General features: G+C 43.6%; 1 protein-coding gene across 1 annotated transcript in view; it reads left to right on the forward strand.

Annotated features, from left to right (window-relative positions):
* The window catches only part of NDC1 (NDC1 transmembrane nucleoporin), a 290,787-nt gene that overhangs the window by 49,380 nt on the left and 219,655 nt on the right, over nt 1-21,752 (forward strand). Inside the window, exons 7-8 of the mRNA XM_078670466.1 lie at nt 3,761-3,812; nt 14,521-14,653. Of these exons, the coding sequence (XP_078526592.1) occupies nt 3,761-3,812; nt 14,521-14,653 (185 nt within the window). The remainder of the gene's footprint in view (nt 1-3,760; nt 3,813-14,520; nt 14,654-21,752) is intronic.

The following is a 21,752-nucleotide window of genomic DNA, read 5'->3' on the forward strand; positions in this document are numbered from 1 at the left end:
ATTTTGGTGTTACGAGGCCGAGAGTTTCCAGGTGCTATTTTGTTTGGAGCATGCCGGGGCTGTTCAGAGGTAAGACCTGTGTCATGCCATTGATTGTCATTAGACCTATCCACAGCATTTGACTCTGTGTCCCATGTCAAGCTACTTCAAACACTACAAGAGATGGGGATTAAGGGGACTGCCCTGGACTGGTTCCAAGGTTTTTTGAAAGACCGAATGCAGAGAGTCTCTCTGGGACCTTTTATATCCAGGCCTAAGCGGGTAGATAAAGGTGTCCCTCAGGGCTCATGTCTGAGCTCTACATTGTTTAATGTATATGTGGCTCCTCTTGCTAAAGTCATCTGAGCATACGGTTTCGAAATCCTATTCTATGCTGATGACACTGCGGCCAGCATGAAGGCTATCACCGAGTGGATGGCAGACCGCTTTCTCCAGCTGAATCCAGGGAAAACCGAGATCATCTTGTTTGGGAGAGCTCAAATCCTATGGGCTCTGGATTGATGGCCACCGGAGTTAGGATAAACTCTCTCTCCTTGCAAAATTGTAAAAAAAGAAGAAGAAAAAAAAAGCTTGGACTCGAGGTAGATTTTGAACTCGTTATGAAAGCGCAAGTTAGATCTACCACTCTCACTTCTTTCCATATGCTATGAATAGTAAAAAAGGCCTCGACATTCCTTCCTCTGGAGGCCAGAAAGACCCTGGTTCAGGCTCTTTTTGAGAGCTGGCTCGACTATGGTAATGCTATGCTGGCTGCTGCCAATGAATCATTACTACCCATCCGGCACGGCATCTGCTCCTCTCTTAAAATCACTACATTGTCTCCCGATAAAGAAAAGAGTGGTTTTTAAATGATGCTACTTAACCTATAAAGTGTTGCAAGGTAAAGGTCCCATATATTTTAGCCAGAGACTGAAACAATATCTCCCCACTAGTAATTTGCGTTCCAGTGAGAAGCAGCTATTGGCAATCCCGTTTTAGATGGGGAGGCAGATACTTTTCCTTCTTGGCACCCTCCTTTTGTAACAAATTGCTTCTCCCAGTCGAACCTGCCCAGATTACAATAAATTCAGGGAAGCTTAAAATCGGCTGTTTTAGATACTTTATTCTTGTACTAAAAGCCGCTCCGTGATACCCCGCATAGGGTGATTTGAGCGCACTCTCAATTTATTCATTCATTGATCGATTAATACTCATCTAGGCTTGTAATGTATATTGCACATGTACTTCGCAACACAGCAAAGGCACCACCTCTCCATCTAACTTGCTGATACCTATCTCCAGCCTCCTTCACCTTTCATCCCCACTGGCATTTATAATATTTGCCTCTGCCATGTAGCAGAGGGAGTTGTAACAGTTTTGTGTGCAGCTAGTACATTATTGTAGTACACAGGGACCCTAAGCCATTGCGCTGGGGTAGGTGTAGGTCTGCCCCCCCAACAGATAATGACCCTCCTTTTAGCCTATAAACATGCTATTGCAGTGAAACATCTTGTTGGGACTGCTATGTGTCGAGTATAGTCTAGTGTTACAGATGTGGCCACAGTCACCTCGATCATCTAATATATCAACCTAGCACCATTACAGCAGTATCCTGGGGCATGTCCATGCTAGCTGTATAAAGTCACCCTCTACATCGTGACATCTTGTAGTTCTTTTCAGGCCAAACAACTTCACTATCCTCGGGGAGTAGTAAAGTTTATGTACACATTTAAAATGTATCCGCCTTGCTCTTCTGTTTTAGGAGGTGCCTATAGCCTGTATGTAGCTGTATTACCACTATTTATAAGTCAACACCAACCCAGAATCTTTATCCTAGCAATGCCTGGCGAGTCAGCTTTTGAAATGCTTAGTTATTCAAAATGTCATGTATGCAGGATGTTGTAAATCTAGGCGAAGTGTTTATAGCAGTGTGAGTTAATGTGGTAAAGGGATAGGGCTTTTCAAGATTGGAAGGATAGCAACTCTAATATATGTCTTAGCCTGTAATAAAGCAATATATATAATTGCGTAAATGTACCCAGTGTCTTTAATTGCTCAGTGAACTGGAAGGTGTGCAAGGGGTACCACCCACACCCATGCATTGTGACCCCCTTTGTATTAGGCTGTGTGCATCCCTTGTGCTCCGCTGTCATTGGTAATGGAGGATTTATTCAGTGGGTGGGGGGCAGGTGTATATATGTGCTATAATTATTCTGTTAAAATGCCAATCTTCTACATGCCCACTTAGGGCATGCCACTCTGTGTATACTATCTGCCTAAATAGATGACGGGTCAAGTACTGTTTTGAGAGTCCACGGGATGCTGCTTCCCTCACTGTTGGGTGTGAAAACCCCTCTCCCACACTCAGTGCAAAAGTGTTAGAACACCTCTGCACAGCAGTGGTTGCCAGCCCTTATTAGTTTAACCAAGTGTGTGAAGATCGTTTTGAAAATTTTTCGCTTTTAAGTGATCAGATTATTAATAAACAAGTGAATTAGGTTGACAGGATATTCATTTTAATTAGCACTGTTCTCCTGGACAGGGTGAGACCTATACATTTTGTTGCCTTATCTTGTTTCTCTGAAACTGCCTTACCATTGTTTGATCATAACCTTCACAACTCTGTGCAGCCTTGTTCCTAGATGTTTCACTCTCTTCCTGCCACTGAAGTGGCCACTCTATCTCAGGCCCTCTATGTCAAATGGTGTATCTCTGACTTTTTCCATTTGAAACTTAAGCCTGACAGTCTCACAACCTAATACTGTTGCTGATATTGGATAGGTTGGTCTCTGACTCCCTCAAGTATACCCTTACCTGAATATAGGGAAACTTCGACGTGTCTCGGAGGAATTTCCTCCTTTGCGAGGGATGCTCCCTAAGGACACCAGCTAGAGGTTAGAATGTGATGGCAAATCGCCACAGTGACACTGGGCATCCCTGCAGTCTGCCTCAGCTGATATACAGCTGATTACTTGCACATGTGCTCAGGGCTTCCTCACATTCAGCTATCCGCTCACTGTAGGGAAAAGGGAGTCCTGTCTATTCCTTGCTTCTCATCATCTGTAAAAAGGTGTTGAAGTCTCCATTTTTGTTTTCTTGTAAAGGATTTACACATGATTGCTGCGGTCGGGCAGAGTCACTAACATTTGCTTTCAAGCAGTATACTTTTGTGCCAGTTGGATTGCTGCCAGGCCATCTTATGCGCTCTGTTCTCTGAGCTTCTACACTTTGCTCAGCTGTCCTCCTCCTGTTCTGTAGCCCACAGTGCCATCTCCAGTATGAGCAGGCATCCTCCACAGTCACGCTTTGATTTTGCCAGCATCGAGAGAGGGTAATGGAGCTCCAGTGGCTGTGCCTTACGGGTCCAGAACCCCCTTTTCACAAGTTATTGAAAAACCGCCCCATATGTTTATATGTGGTGACGTTTGGAAGTGGTTGAAAGAAAACTGCAAACTTTGGGACAGTTTTTATCACTTTTTCTTTAACCTAAAAGACATGATTTACCAGGATATTGTTTAAAGGGCCATGTTATTGAGGGTGGAAGTAGAGTGTACAATAATATTCAAATATGTGGCATTACAGGGTAAATCCTTGGCTGTCAAAAGAAAGCAAAAATTGGTTTTCTGAATAGTTGGAACGTGTGTGATTACATATTACGTTTGTAGCAAACTCTTTTTAAAAATAAGACATTAATTGTTTGAGTTTCGCTGCAAGGTTTTGCTTGAGTTCTTTGTGTATGACTAACTGTATAGCACTGTATACAATGATCTTTTTTTTCCAGGTTATATCCCGAGAGCTTGGATAGCAACAACAATGAACCTTCTGAAACACAAGTAAGTGGATTAATTTACTTTTTGTGAACACTTGAGAATTCTATGGTGGCATGGTTCAACTTGACAATAGGCAGTGTGGCGCTATTGAAGCTAGATTTATCACTATTGGTTTCTGTGTTTTTAGCTGCTTACAGCTGTGGAGGTCATCCAATGTGAGAACTTACGTCAGTAGGTTAATTGAGAATTACCCAATCAGTGGCTGAGGTTTACAGATACAAGGGGTAGGATGGTTTTTAAAAACAATCTACTGTCAGTTAAAACTACACAGTCCAGAACATTACAGCTCTGTTGCTACAAACAAATGAGTTTTGTGGTTGGCCCTCAAACAAGTTTGACAGCAATATTATTTAAGAAGAACATACATTGCGAAGCATGGCCGAAAGATGGAGAAGAAATTGAAAAATAGAAACATCAGCACTGAATGTTTTTCTCAGGACACTGTATAACGATACCCACAGTTCATTTATAACCAACACTCTCTGGACTACCAGAGAGTATTTCCGACCATGCAGTTCCAAAGTCCACACACGAGACAATGGCATTCGGGTCTAGTCGCTGTGTTCTGTCTCATGATAATATTGGACAGCTGTAGGGTTCGAAAACAAAGCACTTCTCTCTATTGGAGCCTTTTAACTTGACCGGAAACGACAGTGAATGTTTAAGTTGTAGAGGCAGAAACCTTGCGATGACGTGCAGTGCTTGTGTGTGCCTAAGTGGCTAAAGTTTGAGAAGATGTGTGCCTTGGAGCCCTTCCAAGCCCCTCCTTTTTCTAAATTGCCTATAGGGATAATAGGCGGTGTGACTTGATAATCCATAGTTCAATCTTTACTGAACCCAAATCTGCCGCCTTTCTGATATTTAAGTATGCACTACTGAAACTGATGCTTCTGCGTTACTATCAAAGACCACACTCTGTAAGAAGTGCTGCACATCTGGTTTCTAATTGTTGTGGTCAGCTGGAGCAGGCACCCCCAATATACAGATCTTCGAGACCTTCACCTAATTTTCAAGTCGTTCCTTCTGTAAGTCTAAAGAAGTGATTGTGGAGTGCTTACATTCCTTGAACCTCAGACTGCAGCAAGCGTTTCTCCACTGTTTGACATTCGGGTGCCTGGGTTCTTGTAGCACTCCTTTCAGGGCTGCAATAACTTCATTTCAATGCTGTACGAGGCTTCTTGAATATTTTTCTGAGCAGACAATATCAGGGTTTCTCCCTTTGATGTGCACTCTCCTATATTTAACCAGGTTTTGGTCTCCATCACAAGTTTTTCTTCTTCTCAAATCTCTCTGGCAAAAAACTGAATTGCTCTGTACAGGGTGCTGACATTTTCTCATTCTCTGACATTGCCATACAATGTCTGTGCTATTAAAGTCTTTGTATTTTTCAGCTATTGTTTTTGTCTTAGGAGAGTCACCTCAGTGTACTCCTACCGTGCCCCCTTAGACCTTATTGTTTTCCTTTTCAGGGCACAGGTGGACCTAATCTTTAACACAGCCAATCTGAGCGCAAGCTGCCGCAGGACTCACTGGAGCAAGGTAGCTGAGGGGGAGAAAAAAGTCCCCAAAGGCCAATCGGATCACTCTTTTATTTGAAGTTGCGTGCCTTCACAACTTCTGCGAGTGTCCAACGAACCTAACCAGTCAGATATCTATACATTGGAACCTTAATTTCTCAAACGCTACTGAATGGATTTGCACCATATCACAAAAAAACACACATTCAGTGTAAAGCTGACGCTTTCTGCTGAATTTGGTGTAAGTCTGTCAACTGTTTTGGCTGTAGCGCTGTGTACAGTTCCGTACTGACTATACATGGGGGAATGAAAAATGTCCTAGCTATCATAACAAAGCTTCAGTTCTATCAAGGACATGGAGGCGAGGATTACGCTGTAGTTTCTTCACTTCATTAACAGCAGCCCTTAGAGAAATAACAAACTGACTTAATTTCCCACAACCCTTGGGGAAAAAGTCGTAGTTCAAACTATAATAATGTCCAATCAGCTGCCTCCTGTTTCTTCCTGCAACTGCAGATGGATAGAGGCATCCTTAATTCTGTTTCGGTCTACCAGATCCTAGGGGAAAGGAATGCATATGTATGAACCCATATCTAAAAGATACAGAACCTAGTCATTAGGATTAAGCGTCATCACAAACGAGGCAAGTAATCTATCCAAGTCTAATATCAAACTGCATAATGTATACCCACCAGTACATAGGTTTCATGTTTCTAAGGAGGAAATATGCAATTCTGGGTGGGTTAATCCTCGTCTCAGTGTCTTTAATAGAATTGAAACTTTCCGTTACGATAGCTAGTAAATGTTTCATTCTGTCTGGACTGGAGGCAAGGATTACGCTTGTTTAAAGCTTATCCACAACCAGCGAATCCATATTAGGGACTGGTTTGAAACCGAACCTCTTAAATGGAGAGTCTGAGTACCAGTCCACTGCATTGAGGATATCCTCCAGACTGGCTCTGAGGAAAAACGCCTTAGAATCCTAGCCCCTCTGCCAGAGTGAGCGCCAGACAGTTTAATATCTATGCCAGCTTTTTTCGTTGGCCCATCAAACCCGTCTGGCGATGCTGTACGAAGAGCCGGTCCTGAATGGTTTCCTTAGGACTATTCATTACTGTCTCTCTCCATGTGGGTGGACGTCTGTCGTCATAGCTTCATAACTTTATATGCAGCTTTGGGAAATCTGGCAAGCAAGGATAATTAACCAAACGAGAATTCCATTTTGTACGTCGTGAAATGTGGTAAGTGATCCTATCCGGAGTAACTACTCTACCTGTTAGGTCCAATGCTCTGACATCTGAGACCCGCCGGTATGCGACCAAACAGTGGAGAGTAGCTAGCTTAGCTGAAAGTTCGTTCCATGAGAGGTACTTTTTGAATTGCCAAGACAAGAGCATGTTAAGGACTTTGTTTACTCACTGGATGGAATAACCAGGTTCTGGGGGAAGGGAGAGGCGGATGCCTCTCAAAAGTTTCCACACCAGAAAATGCTCTCTGAATGGATGGTTGCCGACTGGTGAGTAGCCTGCTGAGATTACCAACCTGAAGGTATTGATAGATTTATATGCAAGTCCCTCCGATGCCAAAGAGCTGAGGACATTCAAGATGTGACACAATAGTTAAGAGAAAAGTCCACCCACATAGATTCAGCAATGGCTCATAAGGAGTCCACTAATTTCCATGCATAACAAGGAGCTCACCAAAGGGGCAACAGAGGAGTCACTGGGTAGAATAAGTCTCCAGTATAAGAGTACAAAATCTTTATTTTATTTTCTTCATATTTTGTTAATGTACTAGTTATTCAAAACATCAGACACCATAACATCTCAATAAATAGATAGAAACTTACATCAATAAATACACATAATAAAACATAGTTTCCCCGCATCAACCTCTCAACAACCATACACTAACTGATCATTCAATCACGCGCATACATCTACACATGTACCATACTCAATGCAAATTCCTCAACATAATCCCCAGAGTGATACAAGAATGGGATCCAGCGGTGCCTTCGTGGCACACTGCCAGAGAGTCCAGATCGATAGTACAGGATCCCAACATCAGGTAACGCCAACGTGCGTTTCGGTGCCAGGCCCAGATCTACGGGCACACCTTCGTCAGGGCTTTCACGCCGAGGAAGGGGGGAAGACACAGCTCATGAATGATACACAAGTGACAAATCTGAGCCACTGGTACACTGATCCAAAGAGGGCGCTGTCGATTCGTCACAGGTCCACAAAGATAACATCGAGCCCACACTAATCCGTTCAGAACCGGTTAAAGAAGTTTATTCGTCCATAGTTTTTAAGGGGTTTTTTTCCTCACAGGGATGGTAGTTTCGTACTTCAATAGATCCCGTGCACGTATATCGTAAAATGTACAACAAAGATCACATATTCAGGCCCACGATCGAGAGAGTCCATGAGACTTTTACGCAAACAGCTGTAGGAACTTCATTTTCTGAAGTATATTGCAGAAGGAAAGGCTCTCCTCACGTCAGGTCCTCACGAACGGTCGGCGGGTTTCACAGTTTTCACCCGCCGACCGTTCGTGAGGACCTGACGTGAGGAGAGCCTTTCCTTCTGCAATATACTTCAGAAAATGAAGTTCCTACAGCTGGACGCCTTCTGTAGTACCTCAGGAGTTGTTGCTCTAAGCGGGAAACAAAGGGATTCACAGTGAACAAGCCCTAATTGTCGTGCAGGGCCTGGAACACCATAGGGTGTAAATGCCAGAGGCTCGCGTCCTGAAAGTGACGAGAATGCCAGCCTGCCACCTGATTGGTCACCCCTGGGAGAAATTCTGCTATCACTGAGACCTGATTCTCGAGGCAATAATTCCACAAGCTGCGGGCAGGTCTCAGAGGTTCCTGGAGCGGGTACGTTTGGGGTGATTTATGTAACTCACTGCTGCCACATTGTCCATCTTGAAGAGGACACAGCATTGCGCCTGGTCTCGTACGGGACTGTGAATGACCCTGCCAAGAGTTGGAGGCCATTGATGTGCATTGATCTGTCTTGAGAGGACCATCTTCCTACTGTAAAGATTACCCCCACATCTCGCCCGAGGCCCGTGGTACTTTCATCGGGGTATATGACCAGGTCCGGAAGAGAGCCGAAGATCGCCGGTCCAATCCATGCCTCCATATGAGCCAGCCACCCCTGAAAAACAGCCCGAGCCTCATCGGAGAGGAACCAACTGGGAATACGTGAGACCCTTCCTGAGGTGAAAGGCTTTCAGACGCTGGAGAGCCTGATAAAGAAGGGGCCCTGTCAAGATGGCCTGGATGGAGGATGACGACAGCCCATGCAATCTGTCTCTGGGAGATGGAGGAGGGTCTTGCTGCTAGGTGACGTAGCTCGTGCTTGATATTGATCAACTTCTGGGAAGGGAAGCCGAGGGTGGCTCTAAAAGAGTCCACCACAAACCCTATGAACAGTAGAGACTGAACGGGAGTAAGGACCGACTTTTCCTGGTTGATGATGAAACTCAGCGACTCCGTTAGAGACACCGCTCTCTGAGACGCATTGACAGAGTCCGAGGACACTGATCCATGAAGAGAATTTCATCCAAGTAGATGATTAGATGGACGACCCAGGCCCTGAGAAATTCTACCACAGGGTACATTACTTTGGTAAAACACCACAGGCACTCAACAGACCAAAGGGGAGCGTGGTGAATTCAAAATGATCCTTCCACTGAAACTTGAGGAAGCAGTGGTGAGGAGAGAAGATTGGGATGGTTAAGTAGGCGTCTTTTAGGTCGAGACATACCATCCAATCGTTGTGCTTGAAGAGGACCCTGAGTGGGTGCATACCTTCCATCTTGAAGTGGCGGTAGACCAACCACTCACTGAACTCCTTCAAATTGATTAAAGGCTGTTGACCTTCGTCCCATTTGTCGACTACAATGAGATCACTTAAAAAAACAATTGGGTGTGGGAGAGTTCGCACTATTGCCCCTTTGCTCAGAAGTTCTGCTACCTCTATATCCACCAGCTGGGCAGAGTTTGGAGGAGAAAACCAAAGGAATAGGGGGACATATCATGGAAGGGGCAGCCATAGAACTCAATGTGGAAACCACGAAGTGTTTGAAGGACCCAGGCATCTGATGTAAAAGCCTCACAGTTATGAACAAAACCCTTGAGCCTGCCCCCCAAATGCTGTATAGGAAACAGGTGAACACTCGCCTTGATTGGTTCCTTGATTGCTACCCCCTTGGTGTGTGCCTCTTGAGCCCTGGTAAAAGACACATAGTTGATGGACGGAATGCAGAATAAATCAAAACATTCACCCCCACTCAAGAGATCTTTTGCTCTCCATGCCACCCCAGTTTAGACCTGGCCATATGCAAATCAGTCTTGACCCTGTGCCTCATGTGAACAGTCCAGCCTGAACTGCCAAGCCAAGTCCTTCCTGGACCGTAAACGAGCATCTTGGGACCGGTTTCAGGGTTTCACCCTTTATAAGCCAGGATAGCTTGAATCCAGTGGCACAGTGAACCCGGGACCCACATCTGGGTATACCTGGCGCACTTAGGGCGAGAAAGCAAAAGACACGCAGTTGATGGACGGAATGCAGAACAAATCAAAACATTCACCCACCCTCCAGTCAAGAGATCTTAGTTAAAGCTCTGGTGGGATAAAAGTTTGAGAATTTGGAGGTATCCTGGTATTGGCCTCTCCTATTTACTCCTCTGTTGGGGGCTGGATGCTGCGTGTGGCTGGCCGAGCGCCTCCTGCTTCAACCAGCCCAGGAGAAAACCTGAGGCTTTAAGATGCGCTTTATGGATGCTTGGGCTTTATCCAAAGAGTTGAAGGTTTGCACAAGTTTTCCCAGCTCCCAGATAAACAGGTTGCCTAACAACCCCCACTTGGACAATATGTTTTGCCTCGGATGTGGCGAGGTCCTGCAGTTTGGGGTCAATCTTAATGAGGAGCTAATGACTTCTCTGCGAGGAGATGGCGCATTTAGCATTCCACAGGAAAATAATAGGCCGCTGAGACCAGCTGGACAGACCCTCGGTAGGGGGTGGGGAGGAAATCGGCTTTCTGGACACTTTGGTATCCTCCGCCATATCGAGAATAATCAATAAAACCGGTCAAGGGGCCTCAAATATCCAAGAGGTTTTCCAGGCAAGCCCGCCAGGACCAGTTGATCCTGTTCTTGGGATCTCACATATACTTTCCTAAGAAGGTAGCCATGCGTCTATCTCAGGCTGGTTGGCTATCTTGTCCTCCAAGGAGGGGCGCAGACATTCCGCCCTCATGCGATTGTGGACCTCCTTGTCCAGCGGCTTCCGAAGCTGCCCGTGACATACGTTGTTACTTTAAATGCCGGCGCGCACTCAGAGGAGAGGGGATGCAGTAAGCTCACTGGGCCTAACATGTCAGACGGAACCTGGGGGGGGGGGGTGTCACCCAGAGATGTGCGTGTGTGCGAGTCATGGGGAGTGGGGCGCCATTGGGCGAGACCCCGACTCCGCATTGGAGGTAGAGGGTGAGTCCGTCTCTTAGGGTGGAAGAAGGTTGTAACACCGAATGGCCAGGTTCTGGGGATTCCACAGGCATTGACTGAGTGTGGTCCAGAAATGCCTGCTTCAGCCTGTCAAATGCACACAGGTCAACGACTGGCACAGGGTTTCTCTTGCACTTGTGAAGCGTTGCGGGTGATTGAGGCCTGCCCAGAGGTAAAAGGGGTCCAAGCCCCCAGATAGTTTTCCCTCCCAGGGAAGGGTTTAAAGTAGCGCTCCGCATACTGCAGTAGTTTCCTCTCCAGGGGAGCCACCGCCTGCAAAACTGCTTTGGAAATGGAGGCGTCCTTGACCAGTTGCATTCCGAGATGGCACTGTGCATAGTCTTCCATAGTCCTCCATTTCAACTGAGGGTCTGGACTTTTTGTATGCTTTTCTGCCACTACATCTCCTGTCCAAACAGCTGAAAAAGATCATGCAAAGGCTTACACAAGAATGGAGTACCTGGCACTTCTGGCCAAATGCAGCTGTCTATAAGCAGTTGTCTTCAGATCCGACTAAACGCAACAACAGGGCCGGGTCCTGCATCCAAGAATATGCTGGATGCTTGCAAAAGTTGTCTGGTTGCGACTCACCCCCGCCCCCGTAACTTCCAACCCCTGAATGTAAAGTTGTCTGACATTTTGTTGTTTTGTCTGTCTTTAGCCTGACAATGCATTGGTGAGGCAACAGTTAAGGGTTCTCTTTCAGCCTTTTTTACGTTGACCGATTTATCCTTCACTTTTCACATCATCTTTTGTGATGTGTTTCTCAAATGGGTTGATCTATATGTTCTCCTCCACACATTTTGTGATGCCACAGTGGGACCTTAATGTGGTTCTCAATTTGGCATTCACTTTGAAAAGATGCACACTTGCGTTCTAATTTACACAAGAGATGACCCCGCACTCTTCAAAAAGTTGCTACCAAGTCAATGCAATATCAGCAATATATATTAGTAAGGTACAGTGATTCTCATCGATGTTCTCCCAAGAATTCGTGAGTCAGATTTTCTTCATCAGAAAAGATTCTTTTATTCATACATGATGATAAAACACAATAGCCAATGCGTTTCGTCCGTGACCGGACTTCTTCAGGGCTTAAGCAAAGTTCTTGGTAAAGCTCGTTGGCAGTCCTAACACAAAGAATTCAAGTATTTTCTCAGAATGAAGTAAACGTTATGATGCCATCGTAACAGGAATTCAAATAGTTAGTGTATTGTGTGGAAAGTATAGGCCTCAGAGTAACGGCATGTGCAGAAAACGTCAGAACTTCAGGTAGCAACTTTTTAAAGAGTGCGGGGTCATCTCTTGTGTAAATTTGTTTGGAGAGCCATTCCTTTGACTCTCCTATATTGGGACCCAGGGGGTTGTATCCCAGATCACCAGCACCTGTTTCTTTTTATTTTTCCTTTTTTTTTTATTTATATGGACTTTCTGAACAGTGCGGGCACATTAGCCTCAACTCCCCTTTTGCAGTCAGAACACTTGCGTTCTAAGCCTGTTGCCGATCACAACAGTGCTCCTCATCACCTTTACATCTGCAAAGCTAGTGAGTGAACTCCAAGCCCTGGTTGTCCAACAGCCACACACATCGTTCTTCCTGGACAAATTGGTTTTCCAGACAAAAGCTCCATTCTCATGCTTTTTTACATCGGACAGTCCATCACAGTGTCTGCTTTCTATGCTCCACCTCGCCCCTCTTAGTAGGAGGAGGAACGGCTCCACCGTCTTGAACCTAAGATGGCCTTCAACTGTTTGTAGGTTTCTCCATTGCAAAAAATGGGAAACCTGTCCAAAAGAGAACCATCTCCCAATGGAACGGTTTATGTATTAAGTTTTGCATCGGTTAGCCAAAAAGCAGCTCCCCTCGAAGGCAAACACACTTGTTCCAGTCACTCCTGATAGACTATCCAACCCCAGATTTCTCACGGACACACTCTCCTTCCTCTCGTTGTGTATAATTGACTACAGTCCATTCATAAGATCCCTATCTAGAGATCTGCAAACTGGCATATTCTGATTTCTATGTGCTCAGTGTTTAGCATGGACAGATAAAAAAAAAAACACCTGAACTCAGTGTGCGAAGGTGGCGCAGATATAGTGGCCCATTAGTCTAATCTGTCGCGGTACCGATTTGACAAGGAGCCGCACAATGTCACCTACTGACATGCAAGGGAATTGCTATCAAACATCACCAGAACAGTCTGGCACCTGAGGAATTCTTGAGGTGAGGAATCTGCGTTCTCTACCATAAAAAGCCTCACTGAAGGTTTGTAACATGTTCTAATCCACTCACTTTTCTTACTGGTTACCTGATTTCTTTACTTGAAAGGATTCTTACATGTTAACTCTTTCAAATATTGTTATGGCTCAGTGGGACCTGAATCTGGTGTTCTGATGGGTTTTCTGTTCAAGCATATGCAAAGTTGTTCTTTAAGACTCCTCACACGTAAGAGCGCTTTTCTGATTGCTGTCTCTTGCACCTACTTTTACTTCACTCGTTTAGAGAAGATATTACTGTGGGCAAAGGCTTCCTTCTGAAGATGGTCTCACCATTCCATTTTAGCTAATTTACTTACCTTGCCATTGTTCTGCCACCCTCTGTATCCTACCTTCATTTTCTGGATAATTGCAGAGCTCTCCAGTTCTACATTGCCAGGACTCTCCAACATTGCCTTGATGATCAGCTCTTACTGGGCTGTTCTGGTTCCAAGAAGGGCCAGTGTTTCAGAAGAGCACAATTTCCTAGTGTGTCGTCATCTACGTGAAAATCTGCTAGGCGCTTGCTGAGAAGGAGCTACCCGAAGGAATCTGGGCTAATTTCACCAGTGTAAAGGCCACTTCAGCATTATCCAGTGGTGTCTGTTGTGAATTTGCTGGGCTTCGAAATGGCGTTTAGTCCCCAACTCCACCAGGCATTAATGTCTTGACTCTGAAGTCTGAATGGATTGTCATATTGTAAGATCTGTGTTGAAAAACGTCTCGGTTTTTAAGAGGTCACACAACTGCTGGTAGAAGTATTCTTCAAAAGAACATGTTACTTACCCCCAATAGAGATCTTTCTGGTGGATACCCTTTTTTACCTGCAGATTAATTCCACCCACACTCCTGTTTGAGGAGCAGTCATGCTTGTTTGTTAATAAAGTTCCAAGTTATTTATCTGCACTGCATGGCTGCCTTTTTTGTCAGTCTGAATCGGAAATATGACGCCTCCTACTGATTTGAAAGAACATATTCAGCTTTTCTCATTTGTTTTTTTTCCTGCAAGTAGCCAGTAGCAAAGTATGCAGACAGGGTTTGGTTTTATGGCTGCATGATCATACCAAAGATATACTAGTTTGAGGAACGTAATAGTAAAATGCTGTATATAAAATTCTGGTACTTAGTAACGCAAGCACCCCGCAATGAAAGGGTTCAATATCCACCCTCTGATCCAAAATGGAGGCATGGTTTTTGTAGCCGCTACGATGTGGTGAGGAAATGGGGATTAGTTTGATTTCTTAAACTGTTTTTCCTTGCTTGGCAAGAGATGGCATTAGACTATATTAACTTTTGATAGTACCAGTGTTCGCTTTTCTTCAAAACGTTACCATAAGAAAAACTTTGTAAAATATTTTGTGTTTGAAATAGTCTGCATATGTCTAATTTTCCTAATCTTGTAAAATTTCGTTTCAGCAAACAACCTCCACTTGATTCACTTGGCGGCCTGTTGAGTTTTTCTTTATTGTATCATACATGGTTGTGTGGTGTATTTATCCTGATCAGTTGGTATGTCGCATGGATACTCTTCAAAATCTACACAACAGAGGTTAGTGGGCCTGTAAATCAGCTTGGTTTTTGTATTCAGTTCCTTTTTAATGATTTCAAATCCTCTTTTTCCCTAATGCTACTTTACTGATTAAATCAACAATACTTTAGAGTATATTGGGCTTTCACTACTGCTCGCACCATCCTTACCAAGAGTGCGTCTTTTCTTCTTACGAAAGTTCCTGTAAAGTCTCCACTTTTCTCTTATTTTTAAACAAAGCTTTATGTTCTCAATCAATTTGTGTATGCTTTTATTTTATTATCTTGTTGATAATGAGCTGTTTTTGTTTCCTTTACCTCGCTCTTCCCTTCCCTTACTATAATTAACGTTTGTGAAGCGTTTTATCATTACCAACCTGACCCTTCCAATGCCAATAGTGCTGCTAACATCTCTGTTGTCTCCACACACCTTCTGCACTGGGAGAAATTGGGCAGGGCATACATTCTTAGTGGAGGAGTGCTTGAGGCACCAATTCCACCCATAGATAAGACTTTTTATATATCAGAACTCTATGTGAAAGTTGCGGCACACATGACAAATTCTCCCTATAAGTAAATGGTAAATTGAGGTAGAGGAAAGGATTCAAGGTCAAACAGGTGAACAAGAGAAAGTGACAGAAATGTGTGCCGCACATGCTTGAAATGAAGGAAAAGTCTGTTTGCCTAGTTAATTAAACCTTAACAAAAGTTTTTTTTTTTTACTTCAAAAAATAAAATTAGCTAATGAAAATTAGATCCCAAAGTTGGATAAAAAAAAACATTAAGTCGTTAGATAACATAAACTTCAAAAGTAACATTTCCTTAGTTAAAATGCATATTAAATAAATAAGTTGTAATTGCGAGAAATATCCTTGTCTGCAGGAATTGTGATTGTATGGTTATATTGTGTCATTTGCTGACAATACATTTTTTGGCACTGCACACATATTTAACAATTCTAGAGGTCAGCTTTGGATGCTCCACTTTCAGACCCATCCCTGCTTGTCGGCAGGAATGAACTACCAAGCAATTCAAGTGATCAGGTCACCATGTTTTATGAGCAGTTCAAAGAAAAGGGCATAAACCTAGAACAAGGAGAACAGACTTGGTTATAACCACGTGATCTGCAATATTTTAGTGTATGTGTATTGCACCAATGTGGCATAAAATCAACAATAGGTAACACAACAAATTTGGTATTTTATTAACTTAAGTTTAAAATATGCCTGAAAGCTTGCTCCTAATAATATGATCTGTGGCAGTGGTCATATCAGTTTATAACAGTCCAAACGTGAATGTTTACAAATTATGATTTATCCTCAAAACGGAAAATATGTTCAAGGGATTTATTTACAACTTGCTTTAAATTGAGAATGAGCGAGCGGGCTTTATTTTTTTAAAGTGTAGAAGATTTTAACAAATGCTGCTTGTTTTGAAAGTTCTTGCTTAATCAGGTTATGTTCTAGACTGATTTGTGTCTGGGAGATTAGAATGAATAACCAGTATATCATTCTAGAAGTGTTACATTGGGCTAAAAGAGACAATTTAGCTTCAACCCTATATTTCAATGATAAGAATATTCTTCTAGCTACCCGCGATAGGTGTTTTAAAGAGGTATTACCTATTTTATTTGCTAGAGTGTTAAGAGCAAAACCCTGGGGATTTGCCATTGATCCTAAAGGAGAGGCAAGATGTTGAAAACAGAGTAATTTGTCAGTGTGTCTAAATGTATTTCTGTGTTCTAATGCAGACTTCAGTTTAGGCAGAACGTTCATTGTCTTGCTCAGTGGGACTATAACGTCAGACTGTTGAAGAGAAGTTATTGGTTGGCCACCGTGTTTGGATCGATGTGAAATCATAAAGTGAATACTGTTGTTTAGGTCAGATTTATGCAAGTTAAACATGTAATTGAGGTTTGCATTGTAAAGGAAAGTATGAAATGTGAGGTGAAGGTAAGAAAGTATTCTAGCTGATGGTTCATCACTGTGAACTCCTGATTATCCTGATATTTTCCTTGCTGATTTAGCCATGGTAAGACATTGATTAAGTGACTTTTATGTCTTTAATTAGAGCTACCATTATTTGTCTGGTTTAGAAGATCTGTCTTTCTAGACTATTCTTTATTTAGTTTTTAATGTTTTTTTTTTTTACTATAAATAAAATCATGTTTATTCAGATTCATCTGATTATAACAGTACCTCCGATCACATGTTGAAAGCAAACTTCATCATTAGGCACTAGGACATTAATGTAAGTTTCAGTGGTAAAAGTTCTGTGAATCTAAAACACCACGTACCTATAGCAATTAATAGTCACACCAGGATTCCAATACAGCGTTTCTGTTGTCTTAAGTTTTAATTTCTGGAAGATATTGATTTAAGGGTCGATCTAGCATCATGGATACCCTCCATGTTTAACCATTCTTGGTCCTAGAGTTCTCCTATCAATCCAACTCACTCTCACTGGGATACAATGTCTGAACTAACCTCTTTGTTAGATGCATTCTGATTATCATTTTGTTTCTTATTAGTTATCTTGTGTATTGTGTGCAAGTGAGAGACATGCCCCATATTTGAATAGTTCATGTGGTATCCCAGAGCCTACCTAAGGAGTCTGTTTTCAACATACATCAATGTATGGTCTTGATTACACACTTAAAAGTTGCCAGAGTGCTGGTATTTTGGGATGTGGTGTTGTACATAAAATTCTACAAGGCTAACAGGTGATGCTAAAAACTGATTAGCTGTTGCAAGACATGACACCAAAAATGAGTGTTAACGAGAATGCTAGACAAATTCCTGCTTAGAGGTAAATTTCTTAACCCCTTCGCTGCGGGGGTTATCCCCCCGCTGTGCTGGGGGGAAGGGGGCGGGCGCGCACAGCGCCCGCATGCTCATAACGAGCTCAGCTCGTCGTGAGCTATGGCGCTCCGGTGCTCATGACGAGTTGAGCTCATCACAGGTGCATTGGCTCCCGTGCAACGCTCAGCACAGTGGGGGAATTCTCCCCGCACCGGAGCGTTCCACAGGCCATGACGAGCTGAGCTCGTCATGAGCACCGGAGCGCCGTGGCTCATGCCGAGCTCAGCTCGTCATGAGCACCGAAGGTGTTAATTGATGACATTGTCTGTAGCTGGTGTTGTAAAGATTCACAAAACTGGTATTAGCAGGACCGAACAACTTCAACCCCACAGAAACTACTACAAAGGCCAGAGGTTTGGGGAATGCAGTAGGAGTGAGTGCGAATTTGAAACTAAAATAGAGGGAAGAAAAAAAGTGGGTCCCTGAATTCCACCAAGACTTTTTATTAAGGAAGAAAGAATGCAATGTGTGTAGGGTGAAGCTCATGATCTCTCTGTGTTCTTAAAAAACCCAAAGGCAATACACATCTGCCCTATAGACTTAATTATGTATTCTTTCAGAGAATTATACTTGTGATCGCTACAACGGATAGAGAATTTGCTCTTTGCATGGAAAAAGTTATGTTGTGTTGACTGCTGCTCCTCCGTCCCATCAGATGTGGCTTAAGGGTTTGGCCTATTGTGATGATGTGGAAGAAGCATACTGCGCGTCATTTCCCAAGGCTAAATTGAAAGATGTATGATTATTCTATTAAACCTTGTTTTCGTCTGTAGTGGAGATGATGTGATTTATAATAAAAACAGAATGGCCTATCAGCTTGAAGTGCATCAGACATGATTCACCGTATCTTTTTGTAGTATGTTGATGTATGTTAAAGATGTTGCGTGCTTAGCATATGGTGTTTCTTTGTCTTTTCTCGTCGAATTGTTTAAGTTGAATAAGCATGAGAAAAGGTTTCACACGTGTGATGCAATAGTCCACTAAGAGACTTGATCATGTTCTGTTTTAGGATTGCAAAAGCTTGTTGGTTTCGGATTACTCTGCATGTGACCAGATGGAGTCAGGGTCGGAGTCCAAGTTAGGGAAGAGGCTGTATTTGTGTAGGTCGTGATCTAATCTATTTATATGGCTACTTCTAACTAGAAATTACTCACCTTAGCATATCACCCAGCTGTCGGATAGGACACTGGAGAATTTTGTAACCATGTTCTTCTGGGCCAGTAGGTGGCTTTGTGCAGCTCAGCGCTGACTACAGACCGCCATGGAAGTGTCTGAGCAGAGCTGTATATTCGCCATATACCTGCGTGCGTATATGAGTTCCTTTCTTCCTGCACTTTCAGAAGCGGATCTGGAGCTCCACTCCCAGTTTTGTTGGTCATCCTACAACTCCAATTCTTTTTCTTAGTATGCTAGGGAACAATGTCCCTAATGAATATGTTAGGATTTAAGTCTTTCTGACACTGTAAGAGGCGGATGTTGGTCACGGACCTGTACCAGATGTGCCTTCGCTGCTTGGGCTCCGCACATGACTCCAAATCATGTGATAAGTGCACCCCTATTGATTTGGCACCTTGCAAGGAAGTTCTGTTGCCGGATACAGGAAGTTAATATATTAGTTGAGATCCAAGTCTGGTCCCGGTCACAATGCCTCCACTTCCACTTGAAATTCTCAGGTAAGTCAAAGTCCAAGCATAAGAAAATGTAGGAGATGCTCCATCCTATCCTGGCACTCTCACTCCAGAGCAAAGGTACAAGAGTATCATGATTTCAATAATAATCCATTGATTTCTCTGGCCACGGAAACTGTTCTTCAGTTGGGCCTGATGTTTCCAGAGTTACCTGGGTAGTTCTTGACCCTGCAGCAGATCGAGGCCTTCAAAGAGGTCATGCTTTCAATTTTCAGTACTTTCAATCTCTCTGACACTTATTTGGACCCAATGCAACCACATGGGCCTCCAATTGGTTTACTGCCGGGGTGGTGGTCGGGGGAGGGAGGGTTCTCCTTCTCTGACACTGTCTGGCCCCTTAGTAGCCTTATCAGGTCTATACTGTCTCCAATACAGCCTTTCATTCCAGCCCAGGAATCTTCCCATTGTCCTTCTGCAGATGCTGACTGTTGGACGTGGCCCTTTTTGCAGGGTCATCCCAGAACTTTTTGCCCTCCTCCTGTATTTTTTCCGACCTGTTGTTGGTGGTTTTAGGACTCTGGGCTCTTTATCACTGCTGATCAGTGCTAAAGTGCATGTGCTCTCTATGGTAAAGTTGGTAAGATTGGTCTACACCTGTTTGGCATATTTTTTTTTTTTTGTAAAACAGTTTTTATTGGCATTTTAGCATTTTAACAATACAAGTACAATTTGTTCTCTGTGTTGACGTACAGTCATTAAAGTTCGATTCGTTGTGTGGATCATTACTTAGTATTCTTGTGCAGCATTACATAACATAACCGTTGTATTCTTGTGAAAGTGAGGTCACCAAACGCTCGTATACCTATACATAAACTTCAATGTAGCACGTATCTAATGTTGGTTCTTAAATAGACGGTTACATCAACAACTTAACATTTACATTTCCTTTGGTTCCCCCGTGTCTCCGAATAGGACATCATCATATAGTTAGTGCTCTGTCATTCCCACCTATGGGCTTGTTTCAAGTTCCGACAGGTCCTGTGGGGGTTCACATAGGTTACCTCGGTACACATTCCATTTCTCCCAGACTCTAGACCATTTTTTCGGGCACCCCCTATATATATAAACCGCCCTTTCTGCCACCATCGCCGCATCCATGTCATTCTCCCATTGTGTTCTCGAAGGTATTGTGTTAGATCCCCATTTTTTAGCGATATTCCGTTTCGCTATAGCCATGCCCAGTGTAGCCCATGTTTGTAACCCCCGGTTGAGGTCTGTGGGGGACCATATATTTAGTATGCAGCATCTGGGTTCTGGCTGCAGTTCTACTCCACTTGCTTCAGAGATATCTGACATGACATATGTCCAATATGTTTGTATTTTAGGACCGTCCCATAGCATGTGGTAGTATGTACCCTGCAATCCACAACCTCTCAGGCAGTCCGGCTCTGGTATGTGTCTTTGTTTGTACAAAAGAGTGCGTGAATAGTATACTCTGTGTAACACCTTTAGTTGTATGAGCTTAAGCCGGGATGGTATGGAGGTCTCTTGCCGAGGCTAGTGCATACAACCAGTCTTCGTCGTCTATATCCCCTAGTTCCACCTCCCACTTACTCCGAAGTACCACCGTGGGGTCTGGGAGATTATTGATGAGTTTACGGTAAGTAAGCGAGAGAGCCTTCTTTTCTAGATGGTCAGTAAGGAGTCTATCTTCCAGTGGGGAAGAGTCTACCAGTGTGGTCCCCGATGGGATGGCACCCTGTAATGTCTGTCTTTTTCCTTTACAGGGCCAATATGCCATGTGGTGCTCCAGGTGACTGCACCTGTATGAGCCACCCTAATAAGGGTAACCATATTAATTTTCATTTTCTTTTTCCTCTTTGTAGGTCATGCAAATGCATAGTCACAAACCGCTGTAGGCACATTATAGCCTTTATTTTAGTATTAAGTCACTGTATATAGTCTCGCACTTTTTGGTTATTTACACAATTTATAGAAATACGTGAGTAAGGTGGGGAAGTTGTGCCCCCGTCCTGAAGAAGGAGCACACGCTCCGAAACATGTTGACGCACACCGGAGGTACTGTCCATAGTCACGACAGTTAGCTACCTCACTCTGCACTTCTTTTAATAGTACCAGCCCGGGGTTGTGAATAAAGTTTTTTTTCCTATACACCCACGAGCCAGGTACTTTTTAAACCTTTTCAAACCTTCACCATACCCCACCGCTCACATTTAAATACCCCTACCACTTGCATCACACACACCACACATAGTCCAACCTTTAGTGCTCCCGCGTAGTCGTAGGTCGCAGCACGCCGCATCCTGTTAGAGGGGTGCGAAGACCCCGATGATGAAGCATGACACCAAGGGGCCTGTTGGTGTGTGAGGGGTATTTTACAAAACACTGTGTGTCCCCACACTTGTGGTAGACACCCTTCCCTTCTCACTGTGAGTAGGATTCTTTTTGTTTATGTAACAGTGCCCGTGGAGTAAGAATCCTACCCCTGTACTCTACCTCCCTCCAATTGTTTTTTTCGACCCTGTAATGCATGTCTGATTTGCGTATAGCGGTATAGTTCGGTATCTGCCATTCCGTACTTTTCTTTCAGGGCCTCAAATGTGATAATTGT

This window comes from Lissotriton helveticus, chromosome 1_2, assembly GCF_964261635.1.
Source record: "Lissotriton helveticus chromosome 1_2, aLisHel1.1, whole genome shotgun sequence".
Taxonomy (NCBI): domain Eukaryota; kingdom Metazoa; phylum Chordata; class Amphibia; order Caudata; family Salamandridae; genus Lissotriton; species Lissotriton helveticus.